We start from the raw sequence: 22,302 nt of genomic DNA, 5'->3' as shown, positions 1-22,302 counted from the left end.
TTTGCAAAATAAAGAATGATAGAAGATGAATTGCTTTCAATGCCCTGGGGCACTCAATATTTTTAATTGTCCCACAGAGCTAAGAATTGATGTCTTGTACTGGAAATTATTTCTATGGGTGTAAATAACCCCAAACAGCTCTACAATCTTCTTGACAACATTTTTAAGGTTAAAAGTGTTATTGGTTAAAATTTTAAGGAAACTAGCAGCAAATAAGTTGTATCCAATATTCATCAAAGCTGAGAGTCTAAGACAGAGGTACTGTTGCTGGGATGAAATGCCAAGACAAAAGCAACTTGGGGAGAAAATGGTTTACTTGACTTATACTTCCACATCACAGTTCATCACTAAAGAAGTCAGGACAGGAACTCAGGCAGGGCAGGGACCTGGAGGCACAAGCTGATGCAGAGGACATGGAAGAGCACTGCTTACTGGCTTGTTCATCATGGCCTGGGCAGCCTGCTTTCTTATTGAACCCAGGACCACCACCCCAGGGATGGCACCACCCACAACTGGCTGGGTCCTCCCCCATCAGTCACTAATTAAGAAAATGCCCTACAGGCTTATGTGCAGCCCGATGTTATGGAAGCATTTTCTCAACTGAGGCTCCTTCCTTTCAGATGACTTTAGCTTGTGGCAAACTGACAGAAAACTACCCAGCACGCTGAGCATAGCTACAAGTGTCTGTGATCCCAGCACTGGGGACAGAAATGGGCAGATTCCAGCCAGCCTGGATCCAGCTCAGTAAGAGAACCTGACACAAACCACTAAGGTGGGGGATGATAGATGTCTGACACCCTCCTCTGACCTGACATGCACGTGTACAAGTGCATGGACAAATTTATCAATGATAATAGTATATATTTCTCCCACAACACTTGAAACTCATGACAATTGCATGCCTGCTCTACCAGGCCTGGCTAAGTATAAAAACATACACGGGATTGTACAAGCTAGTATATCTTCAAATGTTCCTCTCTCTTCACTTCTTGCTCCTCTATATTTCCTCTCTTTGCTCTGATATACTCAACACCCTCCACACTGTGTACAGAGAATGAGACAAACAGGGAATTCTGGAAAGAGGAGTGGGGGACAAAGTTAAAGACAAAGCTGAGGCTGGTGTGGTCGCTCCACAGGGAAGAGTGCTTACTGCTCTTCAGAGTACTTGGCTTTGGTTCCAGCACCCACATCAGGGGGCTGACAACTCCCTGTAACTCCAGGGGATCTGCTGTGCTCCTCCAGCCCCCGCAGGATCCTGCATGCACATGGCATCCATAAACTCATACAAAAATCATACACACACATATGTAAATTTCTGATGCAAAGAAAGACACAGGGGTCAAGCTGGAAGCAGAAGAATCTCTGTGCATGTATCAAAAATTTCACACACACACACACACAAAAAACTTTCTCTAAAACAAGAATAATAAAAGGAGAAGAAAACATGCACTGAGGAATTTCCAAGGGAGCACAGCATTAAAAGCAAGCTTTGCGAACTAATGTATTACCTAAGCCAGTCATCTCAACACAACACATGACCTGAGAAAGAGCAGTTATGCCATCCATAATCATATGCTTGGAGCATAACGTGAAATGTCATAAACAGTGGGGTCTTTGGGAGGTTGTCCTGGGATAACCCTGGGGGATTTAGTCTGTGGTGCATGGTCTAGGCTGTGCTCAGCTACGTTGGAACAGTGTGATTCAGACAACATTTGTCTGATTTTTAAACCCATCATCTACTACTTCCCTCTCCCCACCCCACCCCTGTCTCCAGCCAACCTGATCCGATGCATGAAGCCCCATCCCTATCAACACCAGCCTTTGTCCTCCTGCATCCCAACAGGACCACTGTTTGAATGCTGTCATTCTTATCTGTGCAGCTAGGGTAATGTAATCTGGTAACTCCAGTTCTTCTGACTTGGGGCTTTAAATTATGCAGCCTTATGTGGGTTCTTCTCATGGTCTATTTACTTGGATATGTGCCAAGAAATCCTCATGTGACTAACAGAAAGGAGCTGGATGAGCTACTAGAATATCAATTTGGGGACGAGGGACATCTTTTTTTGTCTACTAACTTGGAATAATCCTGCTCTTTAATCAAAAAGTGGTTGTTGATGTGGCTCAGTTGGTAGAGTCGCCTAGCATGTACAAAGCCATGGGTTCAATCCTCAACACTGCATAAACCAGGCATGGTAGCCCATACTTGTAATCCCTGCTCTGAGGAGGTGGAGACAGGAGGATCAGAAATTCAAGATCATGCTTGGCAAAGTAGTGAGTTCAAGGCCAGCCTGGACTCTATTAAACCATGTCTTTAAAAGAAAAGGCATTGTAAGGATCTAATGGGTTACTCTAATACTCCACATCCTTGGTAATAATTCTAAGTATACTGTATGAACCTAGAACATGGCTGAACCAAACTGAAGCTGATACTCACTATTGTTGCAGAAATGAGGTGTCTCCAAATCACTACCGTAGGCCTCTGCCACAAGCATACAATGCTGTCCCAGAGCAGAGCATGCAGCGTATGTAGCACATACCGAACACACAAGAGTGCAAAGCACAGATCCTACTAGTGTACTTAAAACTCCAGTGTGCACTATCAAATTGTCTTTCCTTCCCATAGACTCCCCACCCCCAGAAGCAATTAGAAACTCTATGCTAATTAATATCTTATTCTCTTTATAGTTAAAGTCCATTTATTTCCTAAATAAGCATATATTAAAATATTCAATTTTTATTTATATGGATATATGGATGTGTGCATTATGCACTAATATATATTACTGTGGCCTGTTTTCAAATTTTACATCAACAGAATTATACTGTTTGCATTTACAGTAACTCACTTTTTGCAATCCATGTGTTTTCATTATTCAGGTAGAGCAGTTATCTACTCATCTTCATGATTGTATAATATTCCATTCATCTGATGAATGCAATAAAACCAATTTCTCTATTCCACCACTGTAGCTGGAGACTTTCTCTCCAGCTCCTGCCAAACCCCGCCAGTCCTGGAGCCCACTTATAAAATAAACACACCGACTTCTATGTTATTTAAACAGCTCGACCATTAGCTCAGGCCTACCATTGTCTAGCTCTTACTCTTATACTAAGCCCATTTTTGTTAATCTATATGTCACCATGTGTTTCGTGGCTTTACCTGTTGCCTCTACATGATGTTCCCTGGATGGCAGCTGGTGTCTCCCCTCTCTGCCTTCCTCTCCTTTTCCTTTCTCCTCTTTGTTAGTCCCGCCTATACTTCCTGCCTGGCTACTGGTCAATCAGTGCATCACTTTGTATAAATAAAATGCTGATTGGCCAGTAGCAAGGCAAAAAGTATAGGCAGGACAAGCCGAGAAGAGAATTTTGGGAAGTGGAAGGCTGAGTCAGAGAAACGCTGCCAGCCACCGCCATGACAAGCGAGATGTAAGGTACCTGTAAGCCATGAACCACATGGCAGCTTTATTGATTAATAAAAATGGGTTAATTTAAGATATAAAAACAGTTAACAAGAAGCCTGCCATGGCCATACAGTTTGTAAATATTATAAGCATCTGTGTGTTTATTTTATAAGTGGGCTGTCAGACTGCCGGGGCTTGGCAGGACCCAGAGAAAAAACTCCAGCTACATACCACTGAAGGTAGAGTTTTTCAATTTTTACTGTTATTAACAATGCTGCTGTGAAACACATGTGTATGCTCACCCTTGCATACAAGTGCCAGAGTTTCTCTAGGAAGTATTCTAGATGTGGGAATTTGATATAGGATAGAGGGATTTGTACACCCATCTTTGTTAGGAAATAGATTAAAGTCTTACCTGAAGCACGGGAAAGTTGCAGTCTCTCCTCATGTTCCTCAACCTTTGGTCTGCCAAACTCAGTATTTGCCAGTCTGGAGCTCACTTGGAATTTTCACCAAAGTGTTGTGTGTGGATTTCATTCCTGAATTTGGGTTAAACACATTGGTCTCCTTTAATTAGATTAGGGGTGTGATTTAAAGAAAGAACTTGAGACGCTTCAAAGTTAAGGTCACTGTGGTGGTTTGAATGAGAATGGCCCTGACAGGCTCATATATTTGAATGTTTGGTCAGAAGTTATTGGAACTGTTTAGGAAGGATTAGATATTGGAAGAGGTGTGTCACTGGGGGTGGGCTTTGAGGTTTCAAAAGCCCACACCAGGCCCAGTGTCTCTCTTTGCCTACTGCCTGTGTGTCAGGATGTATACAAATAGCTCTCAGCTACTTCTCCAATACTGTGCCTGCCCGCTGCCATATTCCCACCATAATGACGATGGACTAACCCTCTGAAACTGTAAGCAAGTCCCCAACTTCCTTTCATAAGTTCCCTTAACCATGATGTCTCTTCACAATAGTAGAACAGTAATTAAGGCAATCCCCCTGCCGTGTGGTCTGAATGAAGAAGATAAACATGTTTAAAGAGATACTCATACTTGAGTTGCCTGAGACACAGCTCTTGCCTCAGTCAGAGTGGCCTTGACCATTCACGGACAGATCCATTTTGGACAAAATTTTTGGTTTGACATTTAAGAACTACTTAATAATTACTACTCTTCATCCTGACTCTCACTGATCTCCTCCTCTGCTGCAAGCCAGTGTCACAGCTTTGTTCTTGGGGTACAGTGACAGGTTTCATAGGGCTGAAAGGTTTAAAGAGCTGAAATAAAATGTAGGCTAAAAACATGTTCAAATCAAAGCAAAGGGGTCACGGCCCGGGCACAAACTAGCTTAGTGTCATGCACTGTGAAAAATGACTCAGGTCTCTTTGCTCTCAACCCAGTCCTGACTTTTCCTATTCTGTGTCATGGGGTAGGAAACTTTGTCTGGAAAACTGAATAGTGCCTATCTTGGCCCTCGTAGGCTGAGTCACTGAGTCAATTCTTTCTGTAGCTCTACTTCTAGGGAGGTTAACAACAGGCTTTGTTTATTTTTCAATTTTGATTGACATATCATAATTTAAAGATGTGCATCACTGTCATCTCAGGGGGCATGTAAAACCAGACAGTTAGGGCAAATGTCCCCAGCAGGTGGCAGCTAGCAAACCCATGTGTGGGAGATGTACATTCTTGTTTCTGCAATTTTGATGGTAAAAGACAGAGGAAAATACATGGAGAGTCCCACTGTAATCACTGGTTCTGATTGTGAATTAGGAGCAATCGGGGAAAAACCTGTTTCTATAAAGAAATGAACTATGCTGTAGGCCAGCTGTTCTCAACATGTAGGTCATGACCCCTTTGGGGGTTAAATGATCCTTCCATAGGGGTTGCCTAAGACCATTAGAAAACACGATTCATAACAGTAGCAAAATTACAGTTATGAAGTAGCAATGAAATATTTTTATGGTTGGGGGGGTCACCACAATATGAGGAACTATATTAAAGGATCGAAGCATTAGAGAGGTTGAGAATCACTGCTGTAAACAGCTCCGCTCTCAAGATGGCTTAAGAAAAGCGAGTCTGACAAATTTCAGATTCCGTACGAGAAGGCTGTCATCTCACAGGCACCTTGGCACCAAATCCCAAACTAGGAATGAACATCCTCAATAATGTAGTAAAGTAGCACATCTGTGTGGAGCCCCTGACACAGGCACCTTGGGATGACAGGGTTATGACTATGCTCCATTCTTTTCTTGCACTTGAAGACTGAAAACCTCAGCTGTAGCTCTTGGCGCTTCTGAAAATCCAAGTCAAGTGTGGCTGCAAGAGTATCAGACATCCCATTAAAATTCCAGTGTTCTAGGAAAGAGGTTCTCTTCAACGTGGGTGTTGTCACCATTATCTTTTCTGGTTTATGTTGTTTGACTCAGACATTTTGAAGTATGTTGTGTTTGCATGACTTCAGCATCTTGTCTTTCCTACTTCCTGTTCTAAACACAAATCACTAACAAGATGGCTAAAGTCATGTTTTAAAAAAATTATTACATTTGTGTGTGTGTGTGTGAATACACACATGCCATAGCAAGCATGAGGAGGTCCAAATTCAACTAGCAGGAGTAGGTTTTCTCCTTCTACCAAGTGGGTCGTGGGAATTGAAGCCAGGTCATCAGGCTTGGTGGCAAATGTCTTTTCCCTCTGATCCATTTCTCTGGCATATATATACATACATACATACATACATATATATATATATATATATACATATATATATATACATATATATATATATAAAATCTGTAAGTCACAACCCACAAACCCACTTCACAGTCCCAGTGCAATCTCTGGGTTTCCAGCTGGGCCTGCATTCTTCAAATACCAGCTTGTTATGATGTACAGACACTGGCATTGGAAAGGGAACAGCATTTCAGAGACTTGTGAGCCTAGAACTTGAGATTCACTTCCCAGCCCTTTGAAAAATGGTCAGCTAGATATGTCAGCCTCCTTCTCATTGATTTTGTGTCCTATATTCTGAAGAGGCTTCTTAAAAAACTCCTGGGCTTCTGGGGCCTGGGTGTCTGGCCTAAGAACACTCCTCTTATCACACATTTCCCTGAGAGCTACCAAAGGCAGTCTTTACCAGTCCCACAAGAATGAAAAGTGTCCCTGAGAACATTCTCAGCCTGGCTCATGCTTGAATGTCTGACACTTGTATTGAATGGTTTTTGTTTGGGTGGCTGAAGACGGGAGAGCAAAATGAGAAGTTAACCCTAACATGTGCATTTTATCTTATATGTCTACGGACTTATCAATTTCCTATGACTCCATCATTATGCTATGTCCTTCCTCATACAATGTAAGACACTTAGTGGTAATCGAGTAATTGAGCCTCAAAGCAATTAAAACAATTCAAGAAAGTACACTAAAGTCTGTTATGAAAGTCAGCAAACTCTATTCCCAGAGAGTGCCTAACCTGTGATGAAACTCGATCATTTCTTCAGAGATGAAATATAGAGGCCTTAAAAATTAAGCCTACCATTATGGGTTTTGCCTACGCCATCATACAGAGGCGTCTGCAAAGGAAACAGTGCGTGCTCGAGGTCAGAGAAACTCTCGGTGCCATTGTGAGAGTCACATTCACCCGTTAAAATATGCATTCCACCTCCCGGGCCAAGACCATTTGGACATTCCAGGACTGCATGTCAGTGCAGTCCCCAGTGCTGAGACATGTAGCAGCCCTGGCTGCTGAAGGCCAGAGTGAGGACAGTCGGACCATCTTACAGACCAGCTTCCAGGAACAACTAGGATGTTTAGAATCGGCCCTAGTCACTAGCTAACCCACTCCAAAGGTTTCCTAAGTGCAACTGCACATGTGGAAAGATGTCAGGTGAAAAAGTGGCATTTTTTTTCTTCAAATACGACACCAACGGCATCTCTGCGCTAAGGAAATTATTTCATGTGCCTCTGTTGTTCTTCCTGTAGTGTGTCTTCCAAAACCAACAGTGAAGCAAGCTGTCCCAATGTCTAACCTTCCGAGCCAGCTTGAACAGTCAAACTCTATTTTAGCAACAACAACAGAAATATTTTTAATATCAAGAAAAACAAAGCAAATACATGGAAAATGTGAAAAGACAGTCATTCCAGAGAGCTCCCTCCCAGAGATATCCCATGCTGCGTGTGGAAAAGTCCAGGGACAGGCAGTTCAACTGCTTTGACTTCTATATTATATGTTTTGTTTGCTTGTTTGTTTCTGCCTACTTTTGTGTTTTATTTTAAAACTCAAAATTGACTTTTTAAAAATGCCCTTTCCCGAGGCTGGGTCTGTAAAGTGATTGCTGCGTGAACCTGGGGACCTGAGTTCAGTTGCCAGAGTCCATGTAAAAAGCTGGGCGTGGCAGAACACTCCTGTGATGCCAGCGCTGGGAGGCGCAGAAAGATCCCTGGGCCTCACTGGCCAGCTAGTCCTGCCAAGTCGGTGAGCTCCTGGTTCCATGAGAAATTTTGTCCCCAAAACCAAAGGGGTGGTCAATAGAGAAAGACATTCAATGTCACTGCTGGCTTCCACGCACACATGTACACACTTGCATGCATAGCCACACTGGTGCATGCACACATGCACACACACACACACACACACACACACACACACACACACACCTTATTTCCCTTTCCTTACATATTCTAATGAGACACCATAATGTAGCATGTCTTATCTTCCAAATTCTGTGTCCTCTGACCTACCGTTTGATTTCTATCTGCCTGCCCTACTGACTGCCTTCTGGCTCTGACATGGCTTTTCTCTCATGCCTTGCTATTGATAATGCCCTGCACCTGCTGCTGGTTTTCTTTTGACTGCTGCCAATCCTAAGGACGCTGCTCATTCTTTTTCCTTGACTTCTTCTGCTGCTCCCAAGGTTTTACTGACTTCGTATCAGTCATCAGATGAGCAGCAAAAAAGTCAGTCGATCATCAAAATGTCTAAAAACACCCAAGTGTTGTTGTTATGGAACCGTAGCTCCCAGTGGCATCTGCTCTGTGTGGCACCCCATGCAGCTGCTGTCACGAAGATCCCATCCCATTTAATCGCTCCTCTCTATTCTATTCCAAACTGTCATTTTCCAAGTCATCTCAGTTTCGAGTTTCATCTTCAACTGCTTTCATAATGGTTAGATGCTTTGCGTAGCTGAATAATGTACAGCCTCATGCATTTAACCTTACGCAGTTAGTTAGCCCCCTGTGACAATCTATGTTTCTCATAGTCAGTAACTAGTTCCAGAACTTCGTCGATCTGCAGCTGTGCCTTCATGGTAGCGTTTCTGCTGGTAAAGGCCAAGTGTTTCCCTCATAATTTCTATATTTATCTAGGCTGGTATTGTGTTAGTAGCTTCTCCCTGGGACTTTCAGGGCTTTTGCAGGAGATCAAAATTTGCCAACATCTCATTTTCCATGCCTATACTTTCATTAGTGGATCAGAGTGGGGTAGAGTATCTCTTGGTTCACCTGCCTAGAATCGGGCAGTTTTATATCACAGATGTGACCCGTGTGGGGTCTTGGTGACATTATCTTGATCACTTTCCATGCATAAGAAGATTAGTTTAAAACATTGGCACTAACGTCCTGTCAATCATAATAAATAATGACCTCAATTTCAAGTTCTCAGAACAGTTGCCAGGTATTTGGAGGAGACAGGCTCTGTGTCCAGACAGGAGTTGTGGGTGATGTCACTCCAGGATTCTTCATTGGGTGCTTTTTGAATGATTAACCCTCCCCAGCACAAAGGGATCAGCAACGCCACTAAGCTGGCCATCTATGCACCTCGGTCCCCATTCCCTGGCATGGTGCCACTCTAACCCTGGCATTACCAATCCCAATAGTTCTCTCTGAGCACCCACTCCTGTTCCCATCGCTGTCCCTTTGAGGGGACAATCCTGCCATCCCTCCATGTAAACCCTTTGACCTTGTCCCTGCGTTTCTGGTGTCCCTGTCTTCTTCTCCCTTGTTAATTTTATTCCACACTCAGAGAGGCATCAGTGTATTCATTAATATGCTCTCTCCGTTCTCTTGCGATGCTCCTCTGGCAAAATAAACTTGCTTAAATTCCACAATTCCTGTGCAGCCAAATGAGGCTGCCTCCCTTTAGTCCTTCAGCTCTCTACTCCAAAAGTCCCTGGCCACCTTATGGAATCTTAAGTCCCTGGCCACCTTATGGAGTCTTTGCTAGTGTGTCCTCACATTTCATTCCTTCTTTCCTGCTTCCATTTTTTCTCATTGATTATGATGGATGTAACACCGTACATCTTTATTTGTCTATCGTTTTCCCTATCCTTCTTCCTGCTAGAGTAAATTGCAATGTGCCCATATTTAAAATATTTCCTACCACATAGTAGGCATTCAGTAAATTTAGAATGAATGAGTGGATGACATCATTTTTTGATTTGTTGATAAATGTGAAGTTAGGCTGTAGGAAAAAGTGTGTGGGGGGGGTGTTTTGAGAGTGAGAACATGGATCATCATGTCATTGATCCCAGAAGATGATTTCATTCAGGGTAACCCTCCTCCCCGAAAGTACCCTCAAGCACAGAGAGGTTCCCCTGCCAACCTGTTCCTTAGGTTCAGAGCATGTGCCATCCTGCAAGTCTTACTGCCCAGCTTCTCTCTTTGAGACCACGTGCATTTTCCACAATTCCTGTCCACGTGTACATAGGGCACAGTACACATTTCTTGACCAGTTCAAAAGGTAACACCCACCCCTGACATCCATGCTATGCCCTAGGGTTTTCCTTTCAGGATTTACTCAGGATCATGAAGTTGTGGGAGCTAAAAGGATGATGGTTTCCTCCTGAGAGAACAGCCCCATCTTTTCCTGGTGCTGTGAAACTGATCAGAACACACAGAAGAACAAGATGTGAGTTTCTTTGAGAAGCTGGACCCAGTGGTGCTGAAGTCATGCAAACAAATAACTACAGTGAATAGATGATCATTCTCAGAACAGTTATGCACCACCCAGATGAGGGGGCTGGTAACTGCTTTGAGGACTTAGAGAAGAAAGAGGTAACCTTTGAACAGCTCCCAAATGTGCAAACTTAGCCAAGAAAAGGACTAGACAGTGGGAAGTGGTCATTGCAGCCAGAGCACCATGTGGAAAAGCACAGGAATGTGAACGGGCAGGCAGCATTTGTGGGTGGGAATAGCACACAACACTTCCTGGGGACCAGGGCCTCAAGCTGAGGGGAATGTGGCCACCAGAACACAAAAGAATACCCTGAGTTTATGAGTGTAGACTTGGCACTGATGGCCATTCATGATAAGCAAATATATTTCATTGAGTAAGTGGCATAATCTAATTTGGGGAGTTCATTTGGATTTGCTCACTAACCCCAACTAGTCTGTATTTTTCAAACTAAATACATGATTTTATTATTTCATCAATACCACGGGAGTTAACAGTAATGATTTTTGAAATGAAGATGAAATCATTTTTAATACTTGATATGTATTTTGATTTTGTCAAAGTGCGGTCTGGGGAACCCTTGGAGATGAATCTCCTTAGTACTTATTCAAGGGTGGACTCCAACTCTCAACCTGCTTGTCATGGATTGATTCCTGGAAGAATAAGGTTACCATGGCTCCAGATAGCTTTAGTGTAATGAGACAGAGGTTAAAATACCATGAAGGAGAGAATTTTCTGAGTCACAGTTTGGTGTGAACCAATGCTGCCATGCCAGCATGTTACTTAGAACAAATCATCTCCAACAAGTTTATATCACATACCATAAATGGCAAAGTTCAGGGGACGAGGATCTAGCTTACCTAACATGCGTGAAGTCCTGGGGTCCACCCCCAGCATCGAATAAAGTGAGTGTGGTTGGTACACACGTGCAACCCCAGCCCTTGGGAGGTAGATCAGATGGCAGACAAGTTTGAGGCCAGCCTGGGATACACAAAATTTTATTTTAAGGACATTGAAATGGTACACACACACACACACACACACACACACTGCACATACATGCATACAAATACAATTTTTTAAAAACCTAATTCAAGGTTTTCTTTTCCTTTATGAAAAGGAAACGATTCCTTATGCCCAGCTCCACACCACTTCTTATTTAGGTAGCATCAGCTATCCCCTGTGGGGGACAAGATGTTTGCCAGAGTAGTGAGCAACTTTGGTGGAGCCCAGTTCAGCCACAAAAGGATGCATGCACCCTGGCTCTCCACACAGGCCAACCTGTGGGCAGAAAAGTCAACGTGTAGCATGGCTCTCCAAAATCTCCCCAAACTGAACTGTACTCATTTGCCAAGGATAAATAAAAGGATCTAGAACCCAAAGACATCTGGACCAGTCCTGGAATGAAAATGAGATGGGAGAATCTGAGACAATCTCAGTTTCCTATAAATCAAAGCCACAGGCTCCTACCAGCAGTAGCTTAGGGACCCCTTGACTTTGGTGTGCCTGTGGAAATTTTCCAGCTTTAAGGTTTCTTCATCAAATGCCTTAATCATTTTGTGTTTAAAACTTTCCTCTGTTTACTCTGACTCTATGTTTTTCCTGTAAGGAAATCAAAGCTAAGTTAGTAGTTTTCCAAATGAAGAAAAATACCATCTAAGATGAACTTAGCATGTTTATTAGTTTGAGAAAACAATAAATTGCAGGCCTTTGAATGTAAAGTAAAAGGCATTTTCTGTATTCGAGATGAACTTTTTGTTGTCCTGGACTTTCTTTGGGATGTTAATTTTGATTTTCAAAACAACTGTCCTAGATGGACTTTCTACTTTTATCATTATTGTTAGCAAAATAAAACATGCACAGAGTAAAAACATAATACTCGTAACATGAAAGGCTGAGAAGAAAAGCCTGCTCCTTCTCCTGGCTGCCCCTTCCTGAATTCCTCTCCAGAGAGGAACCAACTTCAACTCAACTCCACAGCAGCTATTTCTCTCTCTCTCTCTCTCTCTCTCTCTCTCTCTCTCTCTCTCTCTCTCTCTCTCTCTCTCTCCTCCCTCTCCCTCACTCCCTCCCTCAGTTCCCACTCCCTCTCTCCCTCCTTCTCTCTCTCCATCAACACTTACCTGTGTATAAACCCTCAGAGGAGGTGAGAACCGATGAGCCTCCCTCCCGTCCTTGACAGGCTGCTGACAGCCCCCTCTGTAGGTCTTGTACAGGTAAATCATAGCTTCTGAGGGTTCAAGAATGAAAGAGCCATGGCATGCCCAGAAGTCAGCATTCCACACTGCTCCCCACCCTACTTCATGTGACTATTCCATTCCTTCTGTCCCTTTCTCCATAATGTTCCTTGAGCCTTGGAGGGAGTGATATAGATGCCCTATTTATGGTGGGACATTGAACAGTTACATATTCTTCGTATTTGACTAATTATAAACCTCTGCAGTCATGACTGATCACTCTGACCAAAGCTGACGGCAAAAGCATTCTATAGACATAAAAGTGGCTGTTCATAAGGTAATTCATTTATCAAAACAATAGTAGTAGTTGCCCTACCAGGACCTGCTACCACCCCAGTCACAGGCTTTGGGCTAGGTTTACAGTTTCAGACATGAATTCTTTCATCCGGACTGGGCATAAAATCCAACCAGAAAGCAGTTGGGTACCCCCATACCAGACATTCTTCTGTGGTACCCCGTGGGCTCATCTTACCTGGCCAGTTAGCATTACTGCACACAGGGTCAACCACTGAGTAAGACTGACTGACGTCGTGACCAACCTTTTGATGTTGTGTTTTTATCTATAAAATTCACAATGGAGAATTGCACAACCAAGTTAGCACACAAAGCTGCAAAAAAAACAGTCTTATATTACGTGCATTTATGATTTTGTACTGAGTCACATGCAGCTTTCAGATGGTGGGCTGGACACACCTACAGTACCCAAAGCATCTCAGGATCCTCAGGTCAACACGCAGAATGCTGCTGTTTCCCCCAGCAACTGACCAGTGCAAAGAAACACACTTTGCCGGGGGGGGGGGGGGGGGGGGGGGGGGGGGGGGGGGGGGGGGGGGGGGGGGGTGACACGGGACGACACGGGACACACGCCTTTAATCCCCAGCACTCGGGAGGCAGAGCCAGGCAGATCTCTGTGAGTTCGAGGCCAGCCTAGTCTACAGAGCGAGATCCAGGACAGGCACCAAAACTACGCAGAGAAACCCTGTCTCAAAACAAACAAACAAACAAACCCACATACTTTAAAAGATTAAATAGCTTTGGGAGGAGGTGCCCACCTTTAATCCTGGCAGTTGGGAGACAGACATGGACAGATCTCTGTGAGTTTGAGGCCATCTTGGGCTACAGAGTGGATTCCAAGACAGCCAGATCTAGAGAAACCTTGTCTTAGGGAAAAAAAGATTAAACAGTATTGAAGTGTTTTCTGAAAGACCCAAGGAACCAGAATCCCCAGGCACCCACTTCCCAGCATGGAGTTTGGATTTTCTACTGTTTGGTGAAGTTTTTTTTTTGCTAAGATTATTGATTTTTTTTTTTTTAATTTTTCTTCTATTTGGGGGAAGTTTTTGTGTTAAGAGTTATTGGTTCCTAAAAACACTCTCAGTAACATGGCAGGTTTTTGTTTTTGTTTTTGTTTTTTTAATGGACCCATTGGTCCATTGTAAAATTAGCTTGCTTTCACCTCTTAAGAGAAAATTCTAGAAAAATAGATGACAAAGCCAACAATGTTTCACAAAACGAGTTAGGGAATTGAGAAGAGGCAGCTATGGTCCATTGAGTGCTTCCCAGCCTAACCTGTGTGAGTCTGTGGGTCTTTCTCTAAGCCCGGGAAAACGAGGAAGGAACAACATATGGACTCTTCATAATATAGACTCTACACACTCCATTAAGAATAGCTAAGATCAAGACATCCAGTGACAACTGCTAGTGCAGATGTGGGGGAAGAGGACCCTCTACTCACTGCTAGGAAGAATCTAAGCTAGTTCAGCCATTATGGGAATCAGTAGAAAATTTTCTCTCCCTAGGACGACTGTGGCTTAAAATAAATTTCAGTTTTACTCAATTATTGAAAAAAAATAGCCAAATGAATGGAAACACATGAACTATGAACCAAAGGCTGAGGGGCCCCCAGCTGGATCAGGCCCTCTAAATAGGTGTGACAGTTAATTGGCTTGATCAGTTTGGGAGGCAACTAGGCAGTGGGACCAAGTCCTGTGCTCATTGCATGAGTTGGCTGTTTGAAACCTGGAGCTTATGCAGGGACACTTGGCTCAGTCTGGGAGGAAGGGACTGGACCTGCCTGGACTGAGTCTACCAGGTTGATCGCAGTCCTCGGGGGAGGACTTGTCCTGGAGGAGGTGGGAATGGAGGGTGGGCTGGGAATAAGGGGAGGGTGTGGGAGGGGGAAGAATAGGGGAACCGGTGGCTGATATGTAGAACTGAATGGTATTGTAAAATAAAATAAATAAAATTTAAAAAAAATTTTTTTCTCAAAATTAAAACTAGAACTGCCATCAGACCCAGGGTATATCCCAAAGGCCCCATGTCCTACCACATGCGTACTTGCAGACCCACATCTGCCGCTGCACTTTTTGCAATACCAAGGAAATGGAAAAAATGGGTGGATGTTGAAAACATGGTGCTTATCCACAAAGGAATTACACACACACACACACACACACACACACACACACACACACACGAGGAAAACTGAAATCGTGAAAATTGCAGGAAAATAGATGGATCTAGAAAGCATTACATTAACCAAAGTAACAAGCTCAGAAAGAAAAAAAAAAATCTAATGTTTTCTCTCATACACAGACCCGAGCTTATAATGTTCATAAGTACGCACTTGAGTGGGGTGAGTGTAGCTATAGACTACAGAACTAGAAAGGAGCTCAGGAGAAAAGAATAAGAGAGGTTAATGAAACAGAGAGACCGACAGGACACGAGACGTGAAGGCTGGAAGGAGGCGATGGTGGGAGTCGGTCTAAGAGCACTAGGGGAGGGAGGTGACAGATGACAGGAAGAAGGGACACCGAGTCAACAAAAACAACTCCTGTTTGAAAACTCCACCGTCAAATGTATGCTAATTAGAAATTTTCAAAACTTAAAATTTTTGAAGTGTTTTGGGGGAAAGAGAAGCTGGAGTTGACAGGAACAGACACACACCTTACTCCCTTGCGGCACACAAGGCTGGAAGAATGAAACAATGAAACATGGTGTTACCCCAGGTGTTTATCTCCAAACACTGGAGAACTCAGAGGGCCACCTTCTTTGTCACAGTCACTCATCTGCATGCTTGCTGTCACTCAGAAACTCCAAAGCGGGTGCCTGGGTTCGTTGTCTAGACTAGCAGTACTTTATCTCCCTAGGCAGGAGCTGAAAGATGCGAAGGGTGGCAGGCTTCAGTGGAGATGGCTGTGGGTGGGGCAGGCAGCCACTCTCCAGGTCCTCCTTGGCTGGAGGGCAAGCTGCCAAGGCTCTCCATCACTGGGTGGAGGCCGCTCTGCAGGGAACAGCTGGTGGGGCCTGTCTGGCACCGCTTGGCTCGAACATGGTCAGCTTTTCTTTTCAGATTCAAAAACCATTGCCTCGGGCCACTGGCTGGGCACAGAGACTGGCAGGGTCAATCATTTTAATGCAAAACCAACAGCCCTGCGCAGTAGAGTGTGAACCAGCTCCGAAGATGCCAACTTCCCTTCCCACTGACCCTGGGTAGCTGGATATGGAGAGAGACAGAGGGGACAGCAGTCTACCTCCATATCATGAACCAGCAGAAATGGATGTGCTGTGTTCAGAGAGGAGGAGAACCTGAAAATCATTTTCTATTAATGGAAAATTTAAAAAAGAAAGTATATATACATTTCTTGGACCTCTCAATAAACAGTAGGAATGTACGTGCCTCATTAGATCTCTTGTTAATTTACTATTTTTTTCTTTTATGTGTGTGATTGTGTGGGTGAATACCACGTGTATGGGTGCCTGCAGAGACCAGAAGAGGGTGTTGGATCTCCTGGAACTAGAGTTACAAGTGGTTGTGAGCCACCCAGCATGGATGCCGGGAACCAAATTCAAGTCCTCTGGAAGAGCAGCATGCAGTTAGAAACCACTGAATCATCTCTGCAGCATCAAATGCTTTTCTAAGTTTAATGATGTATAGGTGATGCTTGAATGCTGTGGGATTGAGACAAAGACTGACCAGGCTGCCTGGGCAGCAGCTGAGAAGTAATTGCCACTTGTATAGCATCTGTGCAACTTGGCACCTATCATTATGGGCATCCAATATACCACTGATATTTCTAATGAGCGTGTTATTAAATAAGTAAAGTGCTATAGTGTCTGTGCCCATGTACAAATAACATTCAACTAGTCAACTAACATACTTGGTGCCCTCTAAAGATACTGGTAACAGACACTGTAATTCAGTTGTGGAATTAACGAAGCATTTTCAGTCTCATTCTTATTCTGGAAGTCCAGGCCAGTTCTCTGGCGCTGGATAAACTCAGGAGGAAATGTCTTGGGGGAACATAGCTAGTTTACACTGACTGGAGATAAGACCAGACAGTCACATGGCTGTCCTTTGGCAAACAGTCTTGTACTGAACAGAGAGGGGAAGTCCCCAATGCCTGAGTTCTTCCCGAGTGCATAGCCATCTGCAAGCCACCTTTGACGGATCCCTGATCCTCTGCAAACCACCAGAAGACAAATCTTTTTTCTTTTCTTTTTTGCGATTATAACATAATGGTGTCATCCCCCCTTTTACTGTCCTCCCTCCAAGCCCTCCCGTACGCCTTTCCTTGCTCTCTTACTAATTTGCGGCCTCTTCTTTCATCAACTGCTGCATGCCACAAGACAGATCTTAATGCCTTCCTCTATGAGTGAGACAACCAAGAAGGCTCCAGCAATTGACCCCAAACTCTAGTCAGAACCTGCACAGATGACCCACAGGATATACAGTAAGCCATATGTACCGGGCATGTGGTCACCAAAGTTCCAAATCTTTTAGATTCTCTACAGTGGATGTTTATCTTGCATTCTGAGGTCATAAAAAAAAAATGAATGCACTCATTAAAAGAATGATTCCCCCTAGGCGAATTATTTAATATTCAAATGTGCTGAAGTCTCATAACCTTGGGCAGCTTTCTGACCCCAAGGGAGAGGAAAGTCAGTATTATTAAGAACTTCCTGCTCTTTACTTTCTTGAGTTTCGGCATGAGGACACTAAGAAGTACTTTGTGACTGAAAAAGGAACAATCATAAAAATGTTGCATGAGAAATAGTCATCAGTGGAGTTGGCTTAATGATAGCTGCTGGCCATGCCGCTTTTTAAGGGAGTTGATTTCTGAATAGTAATTAATGGGTTGCATCCGTTAAAATGGTTGTGATGTTTCAGAAAAGGGTCCATCAAAATGAATGCAAAAGGTTTAACCACAGCCTCAGCATCATTGAGTCGAGTAATCTAATGACTGACTGATTGAAAAGTATTTGCAAAAGCTTAGATTGTGTTTAAGGGGAAAGGCCAAAATGAAAAGAATTTACGTCTTGCATACAAGATCATCCCGGAGGGGCCTTATTTCGTGAGGTCCCATGCCAGGCTCTACACCATCACACAGGCCTCTGAACGGCTGCCAGAGACCTAGCTACCCCCACAGTAATGCTGAGTTCATCCGGTCAGGTGGAGGACCTCCTTGTAGGCAACTTGTCACGGAATGGATCCTGAAGTCTCAGCCAGCAGGCAGGACTGTTCAGACATACCGGCAGGCCGCACCCTGACTGTCTGACTGGTTCTGGAATAGTTCTGCTAACCCAGGCAGAAAGGGAAACCTGTGGGCCTAGCTGAGGAGTCACATCGACTACACAGACGCCAGCGTACAAGAATGGGGCAGGTGTGTGAAGAGAGGGTGCATGCAGTGGGACCCCTCGAAATGCCTGTCCATTGAGTTGGCACCCAGAAAGATCAGACTCTGTGTGCCTTCTTCTAGGCAGCAGGTCAACTGGCAGCCGGGCTTGCCCCCTAGCATCGTGCATGCCCATCTGTAGGTTTTAGGATTGCCAAGAGTTCGTTATTTCTACACTAATTTCTGCCTGTACCACTTAGGATTATAATGGAGTAAGTTAATTAAATGTGGAGGAAAAACTTGATTAAAGGAGTGGGTACAAATGTACTTTTATGAAAACAGGATTGAAATATTTAATAAAAATAAAATTGAAGGGCCAGAGGAGTGAGTGGCTCAGGGGTAGGAACATCATCTAGAATACTCAAGAATCTAGTGCCATCCATAACACTGAAACAAAACAATAATAATTATCATTAATATTATTTATATAACAATTTTTGTTGTTGAAGGTTGCTTTCTAAAAGATGTGCCTGAAACGGCTTTTTAAAAGTTAGAGAAAAACGCATCGATTGAGATTAAATCTTGGGTCTGGAGAGATGGTTCAGTAGTTCAGAGCACTTGCTGTTCTCCAAGGGAACCCAAGTTCAACTCTCAGAACCACCTGTAACTCCAACTTTTGGGAACGATATGTACTTTTCTGGCCTCTGAAGATACCCACACCCATGCAGCCTACATATACATACACACAAATACATAGAAATGCTTTTTAAGTGATGAAATTTCTACTATAAAATCAAACATTTGCTAGACATTAAATAGCTTTTAATTTTCTACCATCATTAAGGACGTTAAACAAAACTATGACCCTCTAATAAACAAGAAAGCTAAAATGACATCCATTTGGGTTTCTTAATTTTAATGCTGCAATCAGATAAAAACATATGCTCGTTTGGAGGTGACATGTCAGCCTGCATGCAATCTACTTTTGAGTTATTAGGTGTGTGTGTGTGTGTGTGTGTGTGTGTGTATGTGTGTGTACTCATGTGTCTGTGTATGTATGTGTGTCTGTGTGTGTGTTCATGTGCCTGTGTGTATGCATGTGTTTGTGTGTGTCTGTGTGTGTATATGTGTGTGTGCGCACATAGAAGTAAAGAAAGGAAGAGGGAAAGAAGAACAGAGACAGGGAAATAGAGTGAGGGATTATTCCAACAGCTGCTGAGCTTAAATGAGACATTATATAACTTTATTGTACTGCTTTTCAATTCTCAGGAGGGCTTAATGTTTTTCCAAAATGTTTTCAGTCCAAGAAACGAACAAATAATTGAGTTTGTGTTGGTTTTAACATGTTAAAATAGCCAAAGGCTCTGGCTCCACCTTTTTGTCTCCCCAATCACAGTTACCCCCACAATAGCCATCTGACTCCTGGGTGGAGGCCACAGAAGTTTCTAGGGAGAGCTGAGCTTGCTTTACCCAGCAGTGCTGCATTAGAGGATTGCTTGACCATGTGCATGGTCACCTGGCGATTGGAAGGGTCTGCACTTGGCTGTGCTGGGGCGAGGTCTTTTGCTCCACCCCTTGGCATTCCTAGAAAAGGCCCTTAAGAAGAGACAGAAGGGGCTGGTGGATAAGGATCCAGGCCCTCCCGAGGCTGTCCTGTGTTTCTATCTGTTTCTCTCTCCTCTATCCTTCTATCTAAATCTCTTATCCTTCACTCCTCAAGAGTGACCTGGGGTAAAATGTGGGAGCAGGTCTCCCAACTGGGCAAACCACACGCCTGTGCTTTAAAATTCCAAGTTCAGGGTGAACCATAAACTTCCATCCCATCAGCACAGCATTTGTTCAGGAGATACAGCACAAATAGGATATTAACATGAACAACATGGGCAGTTCCTTCTCTTTGGGACATGCAGCCATCGGGGCGAATGTACATTAAACATGTAACTACAAAGTTCCACAGGGATGGGTAGGAGAGGAGATGTGGCCTAGCCTAAAGGAGATCAGCAAGGATGTGCTCACTCAAGCTGCAAGAGAGTAGAGGCTGAACACAACTGTTACTCAAAATAGATGATGATGAGAGAGAGAGAGAGAGACAGAGAGAGAGAGAGACAGAGAGAGAGAGACAGAGAGACAGAGAGAGACAGAGACAGAGAGACAGAGAAACAGAGAAACAGACAGACAGAGACAGAGAGACAGAGACAGAGAAATGGGTAGACAGACAGACAGACCAAAGTAAACAGAACAAAATTGAATTAAGCCTGCCCTGTGAACCCATTTAATATTCTGTAGATTAGAAGGTGTTCAATATACCCTTCCTTCCCTGGACCAGATGCTCAGGGTCTAAGTGTCTGTGGCTTGCGAGAGGCAGAGCTTCTTGCTATCTATTAAGGACAGTGGCTAGGGAACTCTTTGCATACTGTACTTGAGAACAGTGGCTAGGGAACTACATGGATACTTATGTCAAGTTCACTCAGAAATGGGGTTCTCAACTGTGAGAAAGGAATCGCTACCAACAAGAGGCCTTCATGAAACAGATTCCTGGGAGCTGGCCCCAAAGTTTCTGATTCAATTAGTCACGGGGCAGAGATGAGACGACATGGATGTTCAGAGAACTAATTGCTAAAAGAGTGCCATTAAACACATGACTGACATGATGCAGACAGTTAAAAATCTAGAAAGACAAGGTTGAGATAATTAAGACACCTTTGAGGAAAACAGCAAAGATCTGGTCTTCTGAGAATATCAAATAACCAAAACTCAGGGAGACTATCAAAGCCTCAGCTACTTCCCATTCATAAAAATCACAATGTTTATGAATGGGGTGAGGGTGGGAAGAGTGAAAATCATCACCCACTTGCCTCCGTGAATGGTAGAAAAGCCTCCTATCATCACCCCAGGAAATACATTCAGTTAATTATGTTTTGAGACTCTTTTTCTTTTCAGTTACACAAATAGAATTCCCTGTTTTCTTTGCAATTTACCTACCAGCCTCCCAGACTTGTTAGATCATCAATTACCAATTGGTCTTATCAATTATCAACCATTTTTCTATAGAAGCAAACTAATTTTCGGTTAGTATTAACTAAAGGAAACAAATAGGGAAAGATTCATATATGACCATAGAACATATCATTTATGTCAAAGTACATACCAAATCTACCACTTTAACTATTTTCCTCCTTGTTTTTCCTGTAGGTGAGTATTATTTTTTAGAGTTGATTTGTACATAATTTCTAAGGGCTGAATTTGTAGATTTATCAACGTGACTAGATAGGATAGAATTTCCCTAGCTCAGTGCCGTATCTTCCATTCTTGACCTAAGGAAGAGCATTCTGATCTCAACATAGTGAATGAATGTTCTCAAGACACACGGTGGACATCGACATTCTTATAGGTAGAAAGAGAGACCTAGTTGGGAAGAAGAAAGACAGTAACACAGGATAACTTCGGCAGGACCTGGGTCAATACTCAACAGCCCAGAACATTATTCGAAAGGGCTTTTTATAACAATGCCACAGGGCGAGGCAAAAGACCTCCCTTTTCTAGATACAGCCAAGTGCAGACTCTTCCAAACACCTGGTACCCAGAGCCATGGTCCAATCATCCTCTTATGCAGTCCTCCTGGTAAAGCAAGCTCAGGTCTCACTAGGAAACCTCTGTGGGCTCCCTCATATTTTTATTAATGAATTGCCAGTGTCACGTGCATCATGAGTTTAAGTGTCCAAGGTTCAAAGAACATAAAATAGATTGTCCTCTCTTGCTCTTTCCAGGGCTGCGTCTGCAAAGGCAAGGGCCAGTGCTTCTGCATGGGGACCAAAGGGGAAAAGGTAAGAACAGAACTTCCCGCTGCCTCTTCACACTGCAGATGCCTTGAGTCGGTCACGCTTTGCCCTTCTGTAGCGGAAATCATCACTACGTTATTGAGTCCCCTAAATCCACGTTTAAAGTAATTGTATATAACCATTAACCTTACACAATGTTGAAAGCCTTCTAGGAAGCTTGGGCTACTCCGACTCCCTTGTGTAAATACTGGCAGTTACACTGTAACTCTCTCGGCTGAATAAGTAGCAAGTTGGCAGAAAAATAACATTTTAAGAAGCCTCCCTAGCATACAC

General features: G+C 43.4%; 1 protein-coding gene across 1 annotated transcript in view; it reads left to right on the top strand.

The window, feature by feature from the left end:
• Col4a3 (collagen type IV alpha 3 chain) overlaps positions 1 to 22,302 on the top strand; it is a 132,039-nt gene that overhangs the window by 31,877 nt on the left and 77,860 nt on the right. The window contains exon 2 of the mRNA XM_028874137.2: positions 21,958 to 22,014. Within this exon, the coding sequence (XP_028729970.1) occupies positions 21,958 to 22,014 (57 nt within the window). The remainder of the gene's footprint in view (positions 1 to 21,957; positions 22,015 to 22,302) is intronic.

This window comes from Peromyscus leucopus, chromosome 13, assembly GCF_004664715.2.
Source record: "Peromyscus leucopus breed LL Stock chromosome 13, UCI_PerLeu_2.1, whole genome shotgun sequence".
NCBI classification, from domain to species: domain Eukaryota; kingdom Metazoa; phylum Chordata; class Mammalia; order Rodentia; family Cricetidae; genus Peromyscus; species Peromyscus leucopus.
Note: the sequence above shows the minus strand (reverse complement) of the source record. Positions and strands in the feature narration are given on the sequence as shown.